General features: G+C 38.0%; 1 protein-coding gene across 1 annotated transcript in view; it reads right to left on the bottom strand.

The window, feature by feature from the left end:
• Positions 1–3,954: 3,954 nt before the first annotated feature.
• CDCA2 (cell division cycle associated 2) overlaps positions 3,955–24,413 on the bottom strand; it is a gene marked incomplete at both ends in the record, with an annotated part of 34,912 nt that continues 14,453 nt past the window's right edge. The window contains 9 exons of the mRNA XM_084245573.1: positions 3,955–5,138; positions 7,394–7,565; positions 15,234–15,371; positions 16,273–16,361; positions 17,442–17,520; positions 18,671–18,915; positions 19,346–19,430; positions 21,443–21,651; positions 23,708–23,792. Coding sequence (XP_084101699.1) covers positions 3,955–5,138; positions 7,394–7,565; positions 15,234–15,371; positions 16,273–16,361; positions 17,442–17,520; positions 18,671–18,915; positions 19,346–19,430; positions 21,443–21,651; positions 23,708–23,792 — 2,286 coding nt within the window. The remainder of the gene's footprint in view (positions 5,139–7,393; positions 7,566–15,233; positions 15,372–16,272; positions 16,362–17,441; positions 17,521–18,670; positions 18,916–19,345; positions 19,431–21,442; positions 21,652–23,707; positions 23,793–24,413) is intronic.

The following is a 24,413-nucleotide window of genomic DNA, read 5'->3' as shown; positions in this document are numbered from 1 at the left end:
AAAAGCTTGGCAGTTTCTTAAAACATTAAATATATCCAACCACACATCCCAGGAATCCCACACCTAAGAATTTATCAAGATAAATGAAAACATGTGTCTGTAAAAAAGAATCCATATGTCAGTGTTTATAGCAGCTTTATTTGTAATAGTCAAAAAATAGAAATATAAATATCCATCAGTTGGAGAATGAATGGATAAACACTGGTACATCCACAAAGTGGCATGCTACCTAGCAATAAACCGGAGTCAACTAGTTACACCAGGTAACATGGATGGATCTTAAAAGCATTGTGCTAAATTAAAGGCAGACACAAAGACATATACTTTGTGGCCCCATTTATAAGACATTCCAAAAAAGGCACAGCTATGAGAACAGAAATCAAATGAGTGATTTCTAGGGCCAGGGGACTGACTGTAAAGAGGTATAGGAGGAAACTTCTTTGGGGGTCATGGAAATGTTGTTATTTGACTCTGGCAGTAGCTGCAGGGTCATATGGTTTTGCAAAAAGTAAAGATATAAAAGGGTGACTAAATATACTTTAATTATACCTCAATCAACCTGACTTAAGAAAACAAACAGCTCTTTCAATCTAAAGCATAAATCAGGTATTAATAATTTCCTCCTTCTTATGCCTGTTCTAAACCTCACCCTCAATTCTACAGCTTAAGTGCCAATGAGGGCAGTGAAAGAAAATAGAAGTGAAATGACAGTAAGTGGCAGAAGAATAGGACAAAGGACAAGGATGCCAAAATCTTTAAAAAGGGACTTGGCCAGGTAAGCTCTACAGACAAGAACTTCAGAACCATTTAATTTAAAAGAATCGGTCTCATAAGTACAATGTGACACAATTTTCAATAACAAAAAAAAAAAAATTAGAGGCAAAAATTGCATCCATTAGTAAGGAGATGGCTAAATTAGAGATTTTCAAAGTATCGAATTCTTTGCAGGGGCTCTGCAGTAGCAACACGGCTGTCCCTAAGAATGCCCATAGCATTTTGTTGAATTCAAAAATCAAGTTGCAGAAGGTGCATGTAATGATTCTGTTAGGGGGAAAAGGATGTCCCAAAGCAAATTCCATACAGGCTTTGTGGACTCCACCCCCACCCCAGGTCAAAGCCAGAGACACTGGGAACTCCAAATCCCATCACCACCAAAGGGAAGGTGGCTGGGACCTGAGGGTGGGGTTAAGCAGCCAGGTGGATACAAAAGGCAGACACGTGGGCTTTGGGGATCCCCCATTTGGGCTCTCGACCAGCTGGTAGCATCCGGCCAGCTCTGAGAGTGACTTTGGGTTTCCAGGTCCTCGGATCGGGTAGGACGCATTAAAGACTTTATTTCCCTATTTTCTCCCTGAGTTGTACATTTTCCTTTTCTCTTGTAAATAAACCTTTTATTAACCCTTTTGTGTGTGTCTGTAGTAGAGTATTCAAAAGTCCCTTTAAAGCGCGCGGGTGAGGATCCACAGCCAGGAACTCGGTTAATATCGGGGTTGCCCTATAACAATTCCACTAGAAAATTCAGAACCTTTATTTAGGTTTACTCAGCTGAGGTCTGGAGGGTGGACACCAGTTAGTGGTATCCAGAATAGGAAGCTGGGGAGAGGAAGGTGTGGCTATAGGATGCATGCATGGGGTGGGGGAAGTAAGTTTTTAATTTTGCATGGTTCTCTATTTTTTTCGGTAAACATATTACTTTTGTAATAAAAATGAGTCAAAACAAGGTGACAGGGAAGCTGCCACAGCAACAATTAAGAGCTAGCTGCCCTGCTTTAAGGTAACCACACAGGCAGAGAACGTCAGATGTCTTGCTGCCATCTTCTGGAGCAAACAAGAATCTACAGGAGCAGGACAAGTACAAGAAGACATTCTGGACTAAAAGTCAGGCAGGGGTTACAATGAAGTTTAGAAAAAAATTGGGCAGAAAGACATTATTCTGATCTAACCATTAATAAAACAAACAGCTTAAACAGGCATGATAAAGCATGGAATCATTAACTTTTTGCAAATATGATGCAAGTGAGACTAGGAGAAAAATGTGCCTAAGCTGTTATGATTTGTCAGACCTGAGCCTTTCAGAAAAGCTGCCTCTTTGTTATTTACAAACAAAACATTTATATGAAATGTTTGAAGTGAAACATTCTGAGACCAACAGAACTTACAATAAATTGCATTTACATTTTTAACTGTAGATACTAGAAAACAAAAACAATTTTACACTTTAAAAATCAAGTCAAAAGTCACAGATCAAAATGTTTTCCTCATCCTCATTAGCACTTTTCAAAGAATAAAACAAGATGTGAAGTTTTCAAAATACACAATACAATCAAAACCATATGAAATTTACAGTAAAAAGGGGGAGAAAACAATCAATATTCAGCCTTTCTATTAGAGAACACTTTTTTTAAAGCAAACCTTCTAGCATCTTACAATTCTGAATGTTTTTTTAATTATCAAAACCAAAAAGCTTCACAAAAAGTTAATTCTGTTATCAGTTCTCAGTTTGTTTTCAGTGGTATGGATATGCCAACTACACCAAACTCTAAAAGTGAGAGGGGCAAACATCAATAAATAATTTACGTGTAAAGATAAAAAGAATTTTTAAACAATCCACCCTTTAACAGGAGAAATTGGGGATCACTTTGAGTGTTAATGTAAAATACATTAGTCTTTAGCAGCAGGAGTTCCAGACCTATTGGTGCCAAGAAGGTAACAAATAGTCTCTATCTAAGGAGAGGAAATGGGCCTCTCAGCAGGAGTTTTCTTCCCTGTTGTGTTATTTATAGAGAGCTCTATTTGTTAACATGTTTCTGCTATCATGGCAAGATGGAGAGTTTAATGATTTAAAGGATTTCAAAGACAATTGTTTAATGATACAATGATTTATGAGCATTCATACATTCCAGCTATACAGCAATTTAGATTAGATTCAAACCTCTGTCACCACAATAGGACAGGCTACATTGTTGCTGCTTTACTAAAAGTCAGAGACATGTGACAATACTGGTACAGGAAAAGTACTGGAAAATGCGACTTTAACAAAGAAATCAGCAACCCAGCACCATGGTTCAAGTTAGTAAATTAATTTTCTAGGACCCTTACGAGTTGATGGATTTTAGCTTTTTTAATGGAGAACTGAATCCTAAGTTACCTGTGACAAACTTGAGTAATCAGGGAGCTGAGTCTTCAACTAAACTGCTATGTTTTTATCAAAGACCAATCCTCCAGTTTTCACCCACCAACGCATGTAAGGACCTTGTTTGAAGGAAAAAGAGACTCTTACATTAGTTATTTATAAAGATTTACAATATTCTTGCCACTGAAAGAATTTTCTAAAATTTCATGTGTAAGATTTCAATCAAGATAAAGCAACATGATAAGTTTTCTGAATTTTAACCTAAAGGGAGAGCTAGTTTTGTAATTTCCATCTTTCCTGTTCAACTTTTAACCAAATTTTTTGGTAGTGTTTTAAAATAAAACTCCCATCTTGCCCTACATTTCCTTTTCGTTTTCGACCTTATATTACATTCAATTTCGCAAAGTTACCATAATTCTATCAATTTGTACTTTTAAAGAAAATTCTCATCCAGATAAAATGAGTCAATTGTAAAAGATGCTTTTTACCCTGGAGTCACTACCTTCTAGGTACTAATGTGAAATAAAAAGTAAGAGATAGGGCGCTGGATTCCCAAACCATCTTTTTTGCAAAATACTAATAAAGCATTTGCCATTTTGGGGAGGAAAGACACAAAATATTCAGCAGAATATTTTGTGAAGAAATTCACTTATAACTAGTTAAAAGTAGGTTCAACTCATATGACTTTATTTGAAATTTGTAAAGCACTGAAGTTGAACACAGGACGGGAACTAGACTGAGATTCTCCCAATGGATGGTTACCTTCTCTCCTGTCAAGTGTCCGGCAGCAAATGTCAGTTTTTGCTTTACATCTCTGGATTTCATTTAGAATTTTCTCCTTTTTGGCTGAAAGAGGTTCTTCTTTTGTAGGATTTTGACTGAGTAGTATTTTTAGTATTTGAAAGTGTAGATGTACAAAAGCTCTTCCTCCTCTTGCCTGGTAAATCAGACAAAATGGCAGTAAAGTCCTCACTGTTTTCTTTTCCCGAGTCAGAGGGCAGCATACCTGGTTTCTGTCTAGAGGGCAGAGTTTCTTTCCTGGAGGACAGATTTTCAAACCCTCTGCTGTCAAATGTACATATGGTTCTCCTTTTGGTTTTCTGGGACGTGCAGGAAGCAGAAGGAGATGGAAGGGAAATCCACACAAGCCCTTCATTTTCCAAATCTTTTTGCAGCCTGGTGCTCCGTCTGACTTTTCTGCCCCTGTTTGTTCTCTGAAAGGTTTGCTCTATGGAGTCAGATAAATCTTTATACATTTCAGCATTTTCTAAACCAATTTCGACAGAGTCATTCACACCAGCGTGGTGATTTTCATTTTTCTCCAAATATAAATTCTGACCATGGGAGTAACACGCAGAGCGTCGTCTTTGCTTCCTTTCTCTACAATTCACACTGCTGCTACTTTTGGGGTTGTTTCTTTCGGAACCCTCACTTCCATTGTGGCTTTCTTTTATACTATCAATGCAGATACCTTCTGGACAATCAAATTCTTTTTGTGAGTCAGGCATTAAATGCTGGGTGTACAGTTCTCCTTCCGAAGCTAGTAAGACATCCTGTTTTTCACATTTTATATTTTTATCTTCTGAAATTTTAAAAATTTGGAAAAGATTTCCCGTATTTTGCTCACCAGCAACAAATTCCTGGGACTGCTGAATAAAACCAGGTTTTGAATAATCTGACATGATGTATTGGTCCATCACAGCACAAGACATCTGACTGTTTCCATTCTCTGTCCCAGGCTGAAGTTCATTTTCACTTTCCAACTCAATTTCTGCTTTTGGAATATTTTTATCTTCATTAACTTTTATAGTATTTATATTTGCATCTTGACCAAGAGTATCACTAACAAGAGGCAAGCAGCCGTGCACGTAGGAGCTGCAGAATTCAGACACATCCTGCTGATTAAAGCCTTGGATCAACTGCACGCCTCTTGGGTTCTGAGGCAAAAGATTCTTTCTTTTAAGAACTTGCACTTCTTCAAGTTCATCATTTGAGCTGAAATAATCTATGGGCATAAATAAATTTAAATGTAGTTAAAACTAACAATGGAAATAAACTTTAATACATCAATAACTGCCCTACTCTATTCTGTGTTTTTCAAACATCAAGACCTACAAAAATGTGACCACTGTACTCAACCCATCTCTCATCTTCCTCTTCCTTTCGGTTCTTCCCAACCCACAGGTTAAGAAAATAATGTATTTAATGCATGAATTAATAAAAGCACATAACCACAGACCATGAAAATGAGAACTGTATCTTAAATTGCTTCCTCTGTTCTAATGTACTTTCCACACTACAAGGTCGGCGAGCGTGAGGGAGCCACTTTCCCACTTCCCCAAAAATGAATTACTGAAAATGGACAACCTTGTGCTTCTGAAACTTCTCTGTCGGTGTTCCAAAGAAAACCCGGGCTTCTGGGAGAACTGAGGAATTGGCTGGAAGGGCTCTGAAGACACCGGGTCTTTTGCCCTGTGTTGAATCAATATAAATTGTAACGGGCTCTCAAGTCTCTACTCCACATTTGTTTCAAATTTCTAAAATCTCCTGCTTCCTCAATCCGACTAAAATTCATCTTCCAGGAAGATATGCCATGCTTTTGACATGTGAGAGGTGGAAAACCACCATCGAGGTTTTTGAGATTAGTGCCTAAGGCAGCAGAAGAGCATTCAGGCTTTAGGAGTCCTAAATCTCAGACCTAGGAGATGAAACACCTCTATCTTGTTATCAGAAAAGAATGGTTTTAACAGCAAATTCAATGGATATAAAAGTGTTTTCAAATCAAAACAGGAAAATACAAAACACAAGCCCCAAAGCTAAAACTTTATGTTCCAATTTGAAAAAGGTATAGCCATAACTTGGGCACTTTAAATCATGTCAAATAAAGCTAGAGAAAAAGTAGGGTCCACTTAGTGTCAACCAATTATTGTCCATTGGACTCTTTATACAACTTTAAAAATAAATATTTATGTATTTTTCATGAAGTTAACATACTAGAGAAGAAAGGCAGGGGAAGGAGGGAGGACCTGATCTGCTTTACCCCGCAGCAGACACTCTGAGTTATAGATGAACGCGTCAAGTATTTTTAAAAGAAATTCTCTAATTAGATGCAAGATAGAAAATACGTACTAAGTCATCTTTGGAAAAACTTCTGTGAGGACTAAGGACAGAATGAAATCTGACTCAGTTTCCAGTCTCAGGGAATGCAATTTACAGGGCAAGGTGGACAGGTCATGATAAAGCAGGAGGGAAAGATGTAATGCAAACCAAGAGTTTTCCTGAAAGGGCAGCCAGCACAGCTAAAAACTTACAGGATAAGCGGCATTAGGCCAGATTTAAAAGAGGTGGGGTGGCTGACCCTGGTCCCAAGGCATGCCACAGGAAGAGGCTGGGAAAGGAGAGCGCTGCCCCACTGGTGCCTGGAGGCTGCAGGGGCATGTGTATGAACGGACACTGTTTGTGTGTTTAAGCTTTTGTGCTTTTCTCAAAAGCTGGTAGAAGACAATGGTCCATAGTGGCATCTATCATATTCATCCTTGGATATATCGTAAATCCTATATAGTACATTACAAATGGAATGGAGGCTTTATATATTTGATTGACAAAGGCAGCCTTGTAAAATGACTCAAAATGAACACATCAAAAGGGCACGTATTCATTACTTTCAGCAAGATTTAGTCAATGTAAAATCCAGGCATTATGAACCAGGTGTATTCTAATCAGGATATCAATTAATTTAATGTTTTTAAACAAAACTTTCAGAGTAATTAAATTCACTTTATAAATGTCATTTCCAGAAGATGCTTAGTAGCGCCATCTTGACTGAAATGCGGGACAAATTTATTTTTTCTCACCTTTGTCCTTAATTCGCAGAATATATACCTATTCCCGAGCCATCCCCCAGTTCACTTTTAATAGAATTCCAGTGAATTTATTTTAATAAAATGCTTTTAAGAAGCAAAAAGAAACAGAATGAAAGGAAATTATTTCTTTAAAATTATATGCAAAATCTTGTCTCTTGAGTTTTTTTGGGAAGAGTATCCAAAGCTTCCATCTAGTTTTGAAAAATGTCTAGTGAGTACATGACAATTACCACTGCTTCCTTATCTCAACATTCTCATGGTAATGAGGAAAAGCTGCCCTTTTTTTTTTAAGGCTATATTCTCTTTACATAGTAAATGGGGAAAATGGGGAAAAGGGAAGTGAAATAGCAATAAAGAGGATGAAAGGATAAATGTGAAGGACAGAAGGACAGGCTACCTGAACCCATCCTTCGGGTACTGGGAGCTGAAGGTGTCATCTCAGAGAACTCGGGGAGCTCAGGAATAGGACTCAGGAGAGGTTTCTTAGAAGCAATGTCTCTTTCTCCATATAAAGACTTCTGAACAGTTTTCTTTCCTTTTCCTTTCTTCTTTCTGGAACTTTTTAAAGCCTGTGAAAATGTAATAAAACACTGTAATTGAGAAAAGTACAGCATCAAGTATAACTTTGACCCTTTAATTTTTAAAAAAAACTTAAAGCCAACTTACTCCATTGAATACTGCAGGAATCTGAGTAAGGGGAAGGAAGCTAAGTAGCTTACATAAAGTCAAATAAAGTTTGAAGCAGAACTCTCAAATAGAGGGGTAACTTTCTGTGTTTCCACAAAGTATTTACTGAAATAAGTTCTGGATAAGTGAAAAATAGGTGCCATAGAGCAGGACACACTTAAGACAGGAGATATTGTTGATAAAGCACTGTATACAGATGTAAAGTCATAAAGTTTATATTATAAAATTTTAATAAGAAATTTTTAATAAAAATGCATTAGAAAGGAAAAGGTACTTCTAACCAGGATATTGTTAGGATGACTCAGGATTAAGCTAGAATGAGTTCTCTACTAGAAGCTCCAAAAGATTTTTCCCTTCATAGATCTGGGTGAAAAAAACAATAGATGTGTACATGAAACTCAATAATAACATAGCTGAGCTGATTCAAACAACAGATGATTAAAGCAAATAGACAAAAGATGGATTTTAATATGCAAAAGTTGAAGATCAGTGACAAAGATTTGTCAATAGTGTTTAAACCTCAAATTGCTTTAATAAATTCTGGAATGCAATATTAATTTAATTCTGATCACCACATCAGCAACTGAGAGCTAATGTCTATACGTAAAAAATTTCATATGGAAACTATAGAAAAACTCAAAAACTGTACTTGAGATTACAGCAAGACTTATGAGCAAAAAGAAAAGAAAAAGAAAAAGAAAGAAAGAAATCTATCCAATGTGATCAAACAGAGCATCAGACTTCAGGTCAATAAAAGGAACATGTTTTTAATAATCAATGCTTCCAGAAAATGGAATCCATTCTAACACTTGTTGAGAAACTGCTATGTGTATGTAAGAACTTGCTAAGAATAGGCTACAAAAACAAAGAACATGTGGTCTTTCGGAAGTTCATAGCCTATGAGCTAATGATAATAAAACAAACACAGCACGACAAAGCTATGGACCGAACACCTGGCTGCGTGTCTGACAGGAGGTGCTCACGACAGACTCCACAGAAAAGGTAATGTCTATGTCAAATCTTAGATCAGTGAGAATTAGTTCAGCCAATTGTGGGCGTGGAGCTGAGGGTTTCCCAAAGCGAAGAGAATGGCACACGAAGAGGTGTGAGTGGGGCAGCACAGGGGAAAGCTACAAGCAACATGCACGCAGGTGTATTCCCACGGAAGTGACAGGAGCTAACAGAGCAGCAGGGCCCTCGTGAGCTACAAGGATGAGCCTGAAAGCAAATAGGACTCGCCGCATGGTGACTAATGGCATGACAACATTTGGTATTTCCATTTCAGAAAGATCATTTGGGTGACAGAATAGAATATCTGAGTGAAACTAAGGGTGCAGAAAGTAGACACATTTAGGAGTATAGCTATGACACAGAACTCTATGTTCCTTGAGATCTATAGATAGCCTGTCAAACTAAACAAAATATTTCCAGGAGAAATAACTTTAGAACTGTGCAAGATAAATGTTCCTCTGGGTGATTTAAATATACACTTCGCACTAAATTTTCTGAGAAGTCCTCAGTAAAAATAATCTCTATATACATAAGGAAAATGGCGGCTTAAATAGTGTCCATCAAATATTCCACTCATGGAATTTCTGATGAAGTTGGGAGAAAGGATAACTTGGTCAAAGGAAATAGAAACCAAGAGAAAAATCTTAACTTGGGTTCTACAGATGAGGGTAGAAGAGAAGTTTGGGCTCAGCTGTCAGACACCTTCAGGTCTGCCAGACCCTGGCTTCTGCCACCTAACTGCTTTCATAATCTTAGGCAGTTATCTCTAAGATCACTCTCTTTCTTCTCCCTGTCTGTGAAATGGGACTCACTAGAGAACCACAGAAAAGTTGTGCTTATTATTCAGGAAGTAGATATATATGAAGTGGTGAAAAGAGGGCTTGACCCAGAACAAGAGCTATGTGTTAAAGAGCTCTTTTAAATGCCTTTTAAATTTAAATTTCTTCCTACTACTTTCTGAACAGGCATTGGGGGGCGGAGGAGGGCGGGAAATACTATTAATATCAAATTATGCCCTTAGCATTGCTATGGGTACAGGCAATACATGGTCAGTTATCGTACTGACAAAGTCAATGTCTTCAGAGACTGTAGCTCCTAGGACAGTTTCTGATTGCTAGGTAAGGAAAAAGAAATTCCATTTAATAGGGTTTTGGAAATCTTTGGGTCCCCAGTGCTTATAGCATTGCCTGACACAAAGCGACTACTCAAAAACATCAACAAATGAACAAAAGAATGAAAGAAAAAAGAAAGTACAGTTAACCTTAGAAAAACTTTTCAAAACATGATTAAAATTATGTTCTTTTCACAGTCATTAGCCAACAGGAATATACCACAATATGATGACTTAATATACATCTACTGAATACACTGCAAAATGGTGATCTTCTGGGCCTCCCCGGTGGCGCAGCAGTTGAGCGGTGGGTTGTGAAGCTGCCCGCAGCCTCTGCAGCCCTGGTTCAATTCCTGGCCACGGGGTGAGGGTCCCACATGGTGCGCAGACCTCTCCTGCCGCCCGCTGCTCCCCTCAGCAGTGTACTTCGTCACCTGCCTGTTCTGTTCCCCGCTTTGGCTCTGGTAAATTCTCTCACCCTCCTGCACTTCTGACTGTACCCAGTGCTTGTATAAATAAATAAATAAACAAATAAACAAATAAATAAATAAATCTTTTTTTTTTTAAAAAAAAAGGTGATCTTCTCCCTTTTATAATAGCTATAAATACTATTCATCAATAATAAGAAATAACTACCGACATACAACAACCTGGGCACATCTCCAGAGAATAATGGCAGGTGAAAAAAGCGAGTTCCAGGCCTCCCCGGTGGCACAGTGGTTGAGCCCTGGGCTGTGAAGCTGCCTGCAGCCTCTGCAGCACCAGTTCGATCCCCGGCCGCTGCGAGGGTCCCACATGGCGCACAGACCTCTCCTGCCGCCCGCTGCTCCCCTCAGCAGTGTATTTCGGTCCTTCTGCCTGCTCTGCTCCCCGCTCTGGCTCTGGTGAATCCTCTCACCCTCCCGCGCTTCTGACCGTACCCAGTGCTTATATGTATGTATGTATGTATGTATGTATGTATGTATGTATGTATGTATAAATAAATAAATCTTTAAAAAAAGAAAAGAAAAAAGTCAGTTCCAAAGGGTTATACTGTGTGGGGCCATTTATACACCATTTTTGAAATGGCAAAACTAAGTAAATGGAGACCAGTTTAGTGCTTGGCAGGGCTAAGTGGGGGCAGGCGCCGGAGGTGAACACAGCTATAAAAAGGCAAGAGAGAGCCTCACAGATGGGAAACACCCGCACCATGAACACAGCACAATACTGCTCTATGTGACACTGTGGGAGAGTTTTGCAGATGATACCACTGACAGACCCCATGTAAAGGATGCGAGGGACTACTCTATAATTTTTACAGACTTGATCTCAAAACATGATCTCAAATCAAAAGTTTAAACACAGAAAACAAAGACAGCGATTTTCCATAATATTTCCTGAGTTCAAATTTCGCCCAATGGCCCATAAATGTCCTTTACAACTGCCCAAAGCAGGACACTTGAAGGGTCTTGCACGGTCCCCTTGACTGACAGGTCTCTCTTTACCTACAGTTGCTACTTAACATTTCACAGCTTTCACAAACAGAATAGTTGAAATTCTCCTACATCCCTCCAGCTATTTGTTAACCTGAACTAGAGCTCAAACTTTATTTTCCAGCTTTTAGAAAGGTAAGCTGGGGTCCTAGACAGCTTCAAAGATTTTAAGACTTGTGATTGTTTCAATTATCATGTTTCCTTCATATCTGATGCTGTGTTTCACTCCACTGCCATCATTATTTCTTTCTCTTTTTTAAAAAAGATTTATTTATTTATGCATACAAGAGCTGGGGTACAGGTCAGAGATGCGGGAAGTGAGAGGATTCACCAGAGACAGAGTAGGGAACAGAACAGGCAGACTGACTGAAATACACTGCTGAGGGGAGCAGCGGGGGAGACCAGAGAGGTCTGCTGCGCCATGTGGGCTGCTCTCTGGCTGGCGGGGGATCAAACTCATGTTGCAGAGGCTTCAGATTGCTTCATAGTGTGGTGCTTAACCCCTTGCGCCACCAGGGAGGCCCCTGCCATCATTATTTCTGATGGTCACGCTGCCCTAAATTGGTCCTTGGAAGCTCCTTCAAGATGGTTTTATTGTCAACATGGCCCCTGAACCCTCCTTCCTTACACACATTGGTACATTTTCTTTACCTGTTGTTGTAAATCTGAGAGCAGCCATTTCTCTGAGGAACCCTGACCCCTTCAAGATGGAAATGGTATTCAGAGATGACAATCCAGGTACCAGGGATGCTTGCTGCCTCTAAGCCATATGCCCGAGTTAGAAAGTTTTAAATGGGGAGGGGAAGTTCATACATTTCCCAATTCAAATTTAGTTAAGCCCAGCTTTGCTTTTTATTATCCCCTTTCTAGTTCTCGCAGATAATATTTTCCTAAATCTGAGTACAGCAGAACACTTACTTTTTAAAATAAAGTTTGCTTCTTTCTGTTCCCCACAAAACTTTTCAATCTGGGGTTGGTTTTTCAACTTACTCGTAGTGATTCTTACTCGTACTGGTTCTACTCAATTGTCTGATTATCAGGAAGAAAAGATTGGATAAATCGGTGTGGATTTCCTCTGCTTTCCCTTAGTCTTTTTCATGCATGGAAATTCTCCTAGGAACTGTGTGGCACAGGGCAGTGTAGAATGGGGAGTGTTGAGGGCAGCTTTTGCATGAGAGTAGGAGCTGCCTGTCAAGACTGCGGGACTTTCCAAATACCAGAATGAGGGCTTTAACCTAGGTGACAACATTTGCTCTGAGCTTCTGAGTGGAAGGGGATGGGGTGCCAACTGGTACAAATTGTTTAATTGTTTCACAAATGGGACTTCAATTAATCTCTCTGTTTTTCACCACTTCTCACTCTCCCCATCCATTGTACCTAACAAACTGGGCCCAGGATCTCTTGGGATTCCATGAGCAGGCGGCTCCCAGCGCCTCTCCAGTTCCCTCCTAACAACATTCTGGGCTGCAAATCTTTCCACCTCTTTTATCTGTCAACATGCTCCGATCTGCTTTGTCGTCCACAAATTCATTGAAGGCTGTCCTCTGCTGCTTAACACCTCTTCTTTCATTGTCATTCTCACTCAGTCTATACATTTTATTAAATCAAATTAATGATTTTAATTTAGTGGGGTCCTGCCAGGGGTTGATACAAAGCTTAATCCTCAACTCTTCTGAAACTTTCTGGCTACTGATTTTATGTGAAGAAATAGGTGTGCTATTTTTTTTTTTTTAAAAGATTTATTTATTATTTATACAAGCACTGGGTACAGTCAGAAGCACGGGAGGGTGAAAGAATTCACTAGAGCCAGAGCGGATAACAGAACAGGCAGACCGACGAAATACACTGCTGAGGGGAGCAGCGGGCGGCAGGAGAGGTCTGTGCGCCATGTGGGACCCTCGCCCAGTGGCCGGGGATAGAACCGGCGCTGCAGAGGCTGCGGGCAGCTTCGCAACCCAGCGCTCAACCACTGCACCACTGGGGAGGCCCGCACTATTTTTTTTTAAGGTATTTTTCTTTAGGAGTATAGATGGAAAAAAATCAATTTCTAATATACCAATATAAGTTGTGGGCAGTATTTTTGAACACATAGGTATTTTTTCAGCAAGGAATCTTTCAAACAAGTGAGTAACTTAAAAAAAAGGGACTAACGGGCCTCCCCGGTGGCGCAGCGGTTGAGCGCTGGGTTGCAAAGCTGCCCGCAGCCTCTGCAGCGCCAGTTCAATCCCCGGCTGCTCCCCGGCCACCGGAGGAGGGTCCCACAAGGTGCGCAGACCTCTCCTGCCGCCCGCTGCTCCCCTCAGCAGTGTACCTCGGTCCTTCTGCCTGCTCTGCTCCCCGCTCTGGCTCTGGTGAATTCTCTCACCCTCCCGCGCTTCTGACTGTACCCAGTGCTTGTATAAATAAATAAATAAATATTAAAAAAAAAGGGGGGGGGGGAACTAACCTCAAAATGGGGCTTTTTAGGTTCTTCTGGCTTGGCTTAACTGGGGCTATATGTGGCATTTTTTCAACCAAGAGGGGCAACAGTTTTTCTATTATGGAGCAGGAAGAAAGCTTAATGACTGTTTTTTGGTGGGCATGAACTGGGATGAAATGGATGAGTTAATATTGGAAAATATTGATTTTTGAGGTCATGCAGTATGGTTTAAGAGCTGTCCAGTAAGCAGCTGAATATATGTTTTACAGATAAGGAAGATCTGGGAGCCATCAGCACACTGCCTAGGAAATCACCCAGAAAATAAACAATTTAGAAGGCAAAGAGCAGAACTCCAGGAAACACGAAGGTTTAACAGGTGGAAGGAAACAAACCTAAGGCAGAGACAGTAAAGGAGTGTTCTGATGATGTCAAAAACTGCTGAGATGCAGTCCAAGAAGGACACACTGAATTTTAGTGGCAAAGTGGCAGAGAATGAGACCTGACTTCAGAGAATATATGAAACAATGGATTCATAGTCACAACCGAGTGACTCTCTCCAAGGGCAAAGTTAGATGGGAGAGGGGTATATGGTTAGATTTATCCAGATGGAAAGGTATAAAGAAGTAAGATTATTGACACGATTTGTGGAAAATTGCTCATGCAGTTTAAGATGAACCGGGAAACAGGAAATTAAGGGATATCTGAAACCCTGAGAGTAAACGGGGCAGATGATTATGATTAGTGCAGGCAAGGAAGGAAGTGACGGGAAAGAGGCTGGGCTTAGATGGGAACAGCTCAGGTGTATCATTCAAAGTGGGAAGGTCTGAGGTACCAACAGGCTTCTAGGGCAGAGGCAGGTCTAGATCATTAAAGCGAAAGAAGACGAGAACCAAGTTAAGGTGCCAGGTCAGCTAAACACAAAGGGATGGGAAGTCACCTGAGCTGGCACAGGCTCTGGAGTATTGAGGAAGACTGAGATTTAGTTTTCAAATTCTTCCTTAAATATGGGGAAGTGATTCAGCCATTGGCAGCAGCAAAGTCAAACAAGAGGCAGATGGTACACTCATCCCTATTTAAGAACTTACAGGAGTTGCCAAGTAGAGTGGAGAGGTTAGATCAAATAACATTAAAAAACATGAAACAGTTTTAACATTTGAGTGCTGATGATGTAAGTCCTCACTTAGGTTTTTGGAAAACCTCACTTTAAGAGCATCCACAAATAACAAACCAGGTCAGTGAATAACATCTTGTTCGACATTGCCCAACACCAGTCTTTCTCATCAGGATTACAATGAAAAGCCATGGAATAAAAGCAACAGTGTTTGAGGACATTCTGTACACGACCAGATGCAGGGAACACAAAGATGCCCAAAGCAGTCCTGACAACCCAGCACATCCTCTCTCACAGTGCTTTCCATACCTCCTAAGATGATTTTAAAATGTTTGATCCAAAATTAAGAAAAAATTTCGTTTCCATGTTTCCCCATTCAAAACAACACAGCACTTGTACTCTGTTTTACCTCTAGACACACATTACCTGATTCCTTTTAGGAGGTGCTCTATCGTTGCACTTGTTTTCTTGAGATTTCCTCCTTCTAGTTTTTTTTTCTTCACAAGGCTGAGTGTCTGTATTAAGTAAGTGGCAAACAGTCTCTTCTGTAAAATCGATCAACTTCTATGAAGAAAATTAAAAGCAGGGATACCATAAGACACAAGAAACTACATTTCAGTGTATTTTAAAGTATATTTCCACACTTATTTCCCTTCTCGTGCTGCTCTTACTATTCTATATCCCACTTCCTTTTCATTTACAAATTCACTAAATATTTTAAGCAACTTAACCTCATGTTGGGGAAATAGTACTAATTTCTGGTCTATCAAAGAAGCATATACACTCTACCAAATTATTTTAAGAAGAAAAACTAATTTAAAAATTATTTCATTTATTCATTCATCAAATATTTGTTGAGCAACTACAATTTACACCTTATTTCTATTGGATTATGGGGGGAAATCATGAATTATTAAAATTTTTAAGTTTGACTTCTGAATTTATTATCTAACAATATTATCTAAAAAACCTTAACAAAATGCTTATGCCCTGTGATGTTACACATGAAAATGCAATTTTATCTTAATTTAATACAATAGCAAAAGATACAGATTCAGTAGGAGTTAATCTCATATTGAGAACAGGTGAAATAAAGTATAGCTTTTTAAAATGTTGTATTTATCCCATTTTCTGGCTCTGGTAACTATATGCCATTTGTCTCCCCTTTGCACCTCAACAAAATTCATAAAATTACATAGATCCAAAACAAACTTTTCATACAGATTGCCCTCTGTATTAACATAAACTACAAAGCACGTTGTTTTGTTGGATTTTTCCTCTAACAGAATTAAAATCAAATGAGAGAAACATTATTACTCTGCATTATAATCCAGGGTAGGAGAAGGTATTAGCTCTTAATGACATTGATCAAACTCAGATTTATCTATAACCATTTGGACATGAAAAGAAAAAAATCTATTGCAAGATTTAAAAACAATATATTATGTGAAATGTAAACACTTACACTTCTTCTCTTAGAGGTCCGTGTTACTGTACCAACTTTACAAGGGGATATTTTCTCCTGGTTATTTGAAGAACTAAAGGTATCAGTGCCTGTTGAACAAGATGTATGTAAAATTAGTGTTACTAACAAAAAGTTATAAAATCTATCACCTTTTGCACACATTGGACACTCTTTTGGGTGCCAACCTTTGCTTCTAGCACCATATCATATTTAAACATAAATATTTAGTAAGAGTAATAAATTTTGATATCCAAAACAATTTTGTAAATTTTAAGTTTACTAAACATCCAGAACTTTCGTGATTTTTGATGGAGACTGCACAATATATTACTTTGCTAAAATAACACATTAAACTGTATCACACTAAATGTTTGTGTTTTCACAGATACCCATTTATTCCAAGCTACATTTGCATAATGAAACAGCATAAAGGACACTAAGCATAAAAATACTTTAATCTTACAAAGTTTAGGAAAATTTAAATTTGGGCACTCTTAATTGTATAAATGAAAGGCAATATAAAGTTTTTCAAAGCATATGCTTTGGAATGTTATAAACTATGGTTCCAATTTTAGCTCTAAAGTTAATAATAAATGACATGGATTCTGAGCTAATGAGTAATGGCCTTTGTTTGTGTCCTATAGCCGATGAGCAGTCATGAAAGGATTCTGACGAGAGCAGAGACATGAGTAATGGTTCCCACGTAAGTGTCCTCAAGACATCTGCCAGTCAAGCTCTGGTTTCTCAAAAAAGCTCATAGGGGTATTTGTGGTCTTGTCATAATCATAAAAAAGCCACTGTATGCCAAAATGCTGTATCAGTGTCAAAACAATTCTGGATATTTTAGAACAACCCTTATGATCCATACCATTTCAATTGTGCAGACTGAAATGCAGCTTACTGTTGATACTTGGGAGATCAGAGGGTAGCTCCACTGTTCACAGTGACTAGAAAAATGTGACTAAGCAGCTAAGGAAGGTAAATGTGGGTAATTATAAAGAATAAGACTCAGAACGGAAAAGGAGACATAAGAGACTTCTTTTAAGTTTCTCTGTAGTTAGTTTTTTAAACCAAGTATGCGTTGTTATAATGAAAATAAACATTTAAAAGATTGCTTCATAAATATACATACTGAAAATGACATCTGCAAGTTTGAAAAATATTATTACCTGAAAGAGTCTCAGAGATTGAAGACTTACTAAGTGGACTCAGAACTGCAAATGATACCTGGAGAGGTTCTATGTTTTCCTAAACAAAGGGAAAAAATAAAGTTGAAATTTCACATCTTTAAATTCAATGGGCCCATCAGTAATGTACCCCCCCAAAAATAAGGATTTATCTGTGTAGGAAGAGTTGTTACAAGCATAAAAAGTGACAAATCAATAAAAGACTAAGGAAAAATGTCAAAGCAAAATAAATGAGCTATAATAATATTCTTTTATTCTTTATATTATTTAACAATCATCTTTAATGAAACCATGTTTACTAACTATAATCCACCAAAAATAAAACAAAACTAGTAGCCTCAATAGTCACTAAGATGTTACCTTTTGATTTATTAAAACCCCATGACCTAAGGCTCTTATAAAGTAAATAAGAAATTCCACTAAAAACACAACCTAGTATTACAGTATCATTCACAGGAATGTCAGAGTAAAATGACAATATCAAAGGAGATGTCAACTATCTCTTTCCTGACTGCCAGCGTAATGGTAGTTGTGGATTTTCCTAGATAAAAATTGTCAAAAGCTTTTTCTGCATCGACTGAGATACCCATATAGTTTTTCTTAGTCTGTTAATTAAGTGAATTATGGATTGCATTCAAAATTTTAAACCAACTTTAAGTCTTTTGGGTTTAATCTCAGAGACATATGATGTGTTATCTTTTTATATATTACTGTGTTTGTGAGGATAGTGGCCTGGAGTTTTCTTATAATGTCTGCTTGATTATAGTCTAAGGTTTGTGCTGACATTAATGAACTGGGAAGTAGTCCCTTGTTCTCAGTCTGTTTATAAAGCTATATATAGAATTAGCATTATATCTTCCTTAAAGATTCATATATCAAGGCTAAGACTTGCTCTTGGCACAATCTTAGATTGTTCATTGTAGTATCTCTGAAATATAAGCGGATCATACCATTTATGGTGTGTCAAGTTAACTTACACATTTTTAAAATCTAAGTGATACCTAAAACAATGGCACATTTTACAATGGCTTTTAAGTTTCACAAAATATGCTATGTTTAAGTACCATATTATATTTAACAGGAAACTGATAATAAAAAAAAATTTATTAACTTATACCATGGAACACCATTTAGCCCATTTTATGATTTCAAAGGATAATTGTTGCTCAAGAAAATGATCTTATGTAAAAAAAACCTGTTTTCACCCTTACAAGATTCTCCCCTTTGTCATCAAAGTTTGGCTGCGGTAACTGTTCAGGAACTGGAGACTGATCAAGTAGCAGGGGATTGAGGCCACTCAGGTCCTTTTTACAAACAGGTGTTCCGCCTTTGCGCAACGGAGTGTTTGCTGGCAAAGACTCATCAAACACTTCAGGGCTTAGGTCCTCTCCAAAAGTAACTCTCTTCCTCTTCCTCATATTTAGAAAGGCCGGTACTTTATAACTTTCTTGACCGTCTACAGATAATAAATAGGAATATATTTAAAAATTAAGTTGTACTTATTCCTGAAAAGCATATCCTAGAATCTTAAAGCATTGATTTGGCTATTGTAGAATATAAAACACAGTGTGCAGAGGAAAAAAAAACAAAACAAAATAGTAAGCACCATTTAACTAAAAGTGGTAAGAGATTTGAAACTTAACTGTGTGCATTAGTATCTTTTTTTCCGTTACCAGGTCTGCCATTAAGCAAAAAGGGATGAATGATATGGATAGAGTAATTCTGAAACTTCAGATATTCTGTCCCTCCCAACTGTTCTTCACTTCCCTATAATTTCAGAGGTATCAAGTCATTAAAGATTACTGAAAATACCATTTACTACATAGGATTTTTCAATAACAAGAAAATGATATCCTTGGGCTTCAAAGTGAGTAGGAATTTCTTACCTGCCTTTTGTTCTTTGCAACAGTTTACAAGGTTTGAGATTAAGTTGGGATGAGTCCCACCTTCACAGAGATTGTCACAGTGTTCCTAAAAAGGTATACACCAATGAGGGCTGTTATATATACACAAACATATATATAGTCACTAAGAATGGAAACTTGGAATTTTTCTAGAAAAGATGAACCATATAGCATTGCAGTTACCTTTACTTCCATAACTGTTCTGGCTTAAACCACCATGACAGTAAACTATATTTTAGGCCAAAATTATGAAACAGAAACCCATATGTGCACTAAATTCATTCTCTCATTTTTTTAGCTAGAAAATAAAGTTAATGAAAATATGAGCGACTAACTAGAATTCTAGGTACTTACAGTACATGGTGTCAGATGAGACAGACTACAGTCTGAGGTGGAAGAATTTTAAGAAAAGAAAAACATTAAATAGTAAATGGTATAATCGTAGTTTACTTGATCTTTTAAACATGAGAAGCACACAATACCATACTCTTAAGAAAGGAACAAGGACAGAGGTAATATTTGTTCTTCTGTGTTCCTACAAGATTATAGTAGATTTGTAGGCATGATTAGTAGGCAAGATGGTAAGGAAAGGCGAGTGCTAACCCCAAAGAAAAAGATGGGGCAAGTGGAAACACAGGGCCCCTGGCACAAAGCAAGAAAAAGCCAGGGCTGCAGGCTGGATGAGTCACCACCAAGTGGTCACTGCTTGTCCAGTCTTCTCTAACCCCTAAGCAGCCCTGTCCTCCAGAGCTACTCACTTTCCCCAGAGCACCCAACCCAGAGCAGAAACTCCTCAAAGTAACAGTCCAGCCCCAACAAATCCCCTTAACGAACTATCTCCCAAGTTAGTGAGACATGACCAGGAAAATGCATGGATCAGAATTTGTAAAGTAAGCAAACTCATGAAACAAAATTCATGCTAACTTTTATATTTAATTGAAGCCATTCACAAACACTCAAATTGTGTATACCTACAAACTCTGGGCAGCTCACTAAAAAAAAAAATCATCAGTTATAAAAGTCCTCATGATTTTAGTGGCAGGATGTGATGTTGGTTATGAAGAATTGTTAACAAAAGTTATGTGGACCATTAAGATAGTAAGTCTCTTCAAGAAGAAGCAAATAACGATATGAACCAGCAGTGACAAGAGACCCAAATCAACAGTTTAAACATTGAAAATATCTGCCCATATCTCCAATGTAGACTGCAGGTAGTCTAGTTCATTTTGGCTTTAGAAACATACAATTTTAGGCATAGTTACAATGCCTATGGGTTAAAAAAAATGTACTTCTCATTTGTCAGACACTGATGTTAATTTCATATATCTCTAATTAGCCTGTTAAGTAGTTATTGACATTGTCCTTTAATAGATAAGGAAACCAGGGGCCTCCCTGGTGGCGCAGCGGTTGAGTGTTGGGCTGAGAAGCTGCCTGCAGCCTCTGGAGCACCGGTTCGATCCCCGGCCGCCGGCAAGGGTCCCACATGGTGCACAGACCTCTCCTCCTGCGCCCGCTGCTCCCCTCAGCAGTGTATTTCATCACTCTGCCTGTTTTAGTCCCCGCTCTGGCTCTGGTGAATTCTCTCACCCTCCCGCACTTCTGACTGTACCCAGTGCTTGTATAAATAAATAAATAAATAAATCTTTAAAAAAAAAAAATGTAACTTAAACCTTGTCTTAAGTTCTGCTGCTGTATACATACAATATATGCCAGAATAGTCAATAGAAATGACTCAAAAAAGTAAAAAAATACTAATTCGTTCCCATCAACGTACTTCTCATCTAGCCTAGTTTAGTGACTGCATTCCTATAAAAGACCATATATTTGATTTTTAGATCAAATATTTTAGATAGAAATTACTAATAAACTTACACATAGCTATGAAACATTTCTGAAATATAGTTTACCTATAGATTCTACATACTATATTTCATGTTGTTTATAAAAAAGACGACGGAAAAATTAGGGCAAGACATTTTCTTTGAAACCAGTATGACATGTAACATTTTAGAGGTACTGGTTTTAAAGCAAAATGAACTCTTATACAATTTGCTTTAGGAAATGCAGCTCTATCCTTACCTGTAGACTTTCTTGAAACTGTTTCAATGAAGGTTTCTTCAGCACAGAGCGAAGTATGAAGGTTTCTGAGGATGGAATGTCCCTCTTGCACAATGGAGCAACTGGGGACTTGACTCCCAGGCCTGTGTCTGTGCTCACTTCCCTGAATTTGCCAAATGAAACAGTGCCACTTGATCCTTTGTCCTCTGCGCAGTCAGCAACCTTGATTCCTTCAAAATAAACATGTGACTCTAAGAGGGGGACAGCATCTGAGTCTGTCTGTACTAGACCAAACTGATTATGTATTTACAAAGGGACTATTATGATATTAAGAAATTCAATCCAAATACAGTTGGCCCAGGGAGTAACCTCTGGCAGTTCATTTAGAAATATATAAAGAAGACCGAGTAATGGCACTGGTCACCCTGAAACCATTAAGGTCATGGTGGTCTTGCAACAATGGGACAAAAATACCCCTATCATTTTAAAGGGGGGGGGGGGGGGAACGACACCAATCTTTCCTAAGGTGACAAGCTGTGCTTCCTAGTGCAGCCCCAGAAAAGTGTTCACTGTCCTTGGGATGAGATCTCACTGGCTGGCCAGAAAATAGCCATGGAAGACAGAACAAATATGCCAACTCATGCTTAGATCTATCAAATTCAGAAGTAAAGGGTGCTGAGTCTCAATCCAAATAAAAATCAGACTTTACCAACTTGTATTTTCTACCCTAAGTCACATCCTCAGGGAGACTGATTTGAGAGCCTTGCCTCCAGTCTCCTGTCAGGTCATGATTTCTGACTTCTGCAGCATCGTGTAATGTGCTTACATTTGGCAACAAAGCCAACTCTGGGTGCCGCCAAATAACCAGTTTAAAACATTGAATTCAGCACTAGATTCCTTTAATCAAGACTTGTCTTTCTCTGTCTCATGCAATATTAAGGCCAGTGAAGTTTGAACATGGTTATATTGGCTCTTGTGATGTTCCCACTCAGATAGGAAAGTGTCTGGCATGATGGCAGTGTTTATTGACTATGCTTCATACATTCTATAACTATGACCAAAGAATATGTCACTTCTACTACAAAGTACCATGAAACAGAGCAAAGAGATATGGTGAAGCATCTTATTTTATCTAGAAAACAAACTCATAACCCAACTCCGTGCTTTATCCACCCACCCATCGTCTGCTCCATTGTATGATCACAGTTAACAAGTCCAAGCAGATGGACACGACAATTGTTGAAAGACGCTCTTTTTCAGATTGAAAGGAAATGATATCAGAGGATAATTCAGTTCTTCAACAAGAAATGAAGAACATTTGAAATAAAGATCAATTTGTCTGCTCCCAAATATGCATGATCGCTTAACGCAAGAAGATAGCATCTTGTGATATAGATGCTAGCTAGCTATGGTGTGATGGACCAGGAAGACATGGGGGGCAGATAGGAGCTAGATTTACAGTCTGTCAAGTTTCTAATTTTCACATGAAAGATGCAAAAAATTAACATTAAGTAGGCTGTAAAAAGTTCAGGGTGTATATTGCAATCCCTTAAGTAACCAATCATTAGGAAAAAACAAGATGCAATGAGGTATAGTTTAAAAAGTAACGGGTAAATGAATATCTAAGATATTTTCAAATAAAACCAAAAAAGAGCAAACAGAGAAACAAAACACACAAAGAACAAACAGAAATTATATTACACACCAGATTTACATCAAACTGTATCAACCATGACTTATAAATATTAATGAGTTAAATATTCCAACTGAAAGGAAGAGATTCTCAGAACAGATAAAAAGCAAAACTCAAGTACTCGTCTATAAAGTTTCACTTTAAAGATAAAGACACAGGTAGAGTGAAAGCAAATCTGATACCTTCCTGGTGACTTTTGTTCAGTACAAGCAGAATGACTTTGGGAAAAGCAATGCAAATTTAGGTCTTGAATGCTATTTCCTTTCACATGCTTAAAAACCCCAAATACATGTACCATTTTCTCTAAGAAACTTTCTTGTTAATATGTCCAGTCTATTGTTCACTATAAACAATACATAGAGTCTATCAGTTTGGAAATATTTTACTAATTCTTAGAGCAGTCAAAAAAGAAAATATTATCTCTCACATAATGAGAATTCTGAAATATTTCTGCTAGCCAATGAGTTCCTAAAATGTAATGATCTTCATTTTCTAAAATGTTAGCATATAGGTTCACCACATAAAGGTATACACTCAACAAATATTTCAAGGGGTTAATTGGCACATATACTAAGGAAAAATTAAATACTTACCACTTGAAGCCTCTGTGAGATTTAAAATTGGAACAGACTCTTCAACCAAATATCCAGATTGTGTTAAACAAGACTCAGAAGATTTCTTGGGGGGGGAAAAAATTCAATTTATTACTTATAGCAGCCCTGTGGTTTTGCTTTCTGAAATGTCAGTTACTCGCAGTCAACTGAGGCTGGAAAATATTACACAAAATAAGGTATTTTGAGAGATACCATAATCTCTTTTATTACAGTATATTGTTATAAGTGCTCTGTTTTATTATTATGCATGGCTGTTAATCTTTTACTGTTCCTAGTTTATAAGTTAAACTTTATCACCAATATGTACATACAAGAAAAAACAGAACATATAGGGTCCAGTACTATTAGCAATTTCATGCAGCCACTGGAGTTCCTAGGAGATGTCCCAAGGATAAGGGAACTACTGTATTCATTCTAACTGCCTCCTGAACATTCCACCAAGCAATTTTCAGTTCCGAAGGAAAAGATGATAGGACACATTTTTTTACCCTACCAACTGAAGTCTCGAAAATTATGTTAAGTGCTTTCTTTAAAGAGGAAATGCTTTACAATCATCATTCAAACAACACAAGGTATCAACAGCTATGATAGGAAAACTGTTAGTGACCAGCATAGAAACCACACTCACATTCATGTGGAAATCATTTCTGCATCGTGATTGATGTCCAAACAACCAAAATTATTT

This window comes from Talpa europaea (assembly GCF_964194135.1).
Source record: "Talpa europaea genome assembly, chromosome: 10".
NCBI classification, from domain to species: Eukaryota; Metazoa; Chordata; class Mammalia; order Eulipotyphla; family Talpidae; genus Talpa; species Talpa europaea.
Note: the sequence above shows the minus strand (reverse complement) of the source record. Positions and strands in the feature narration are given on the sequence as shown.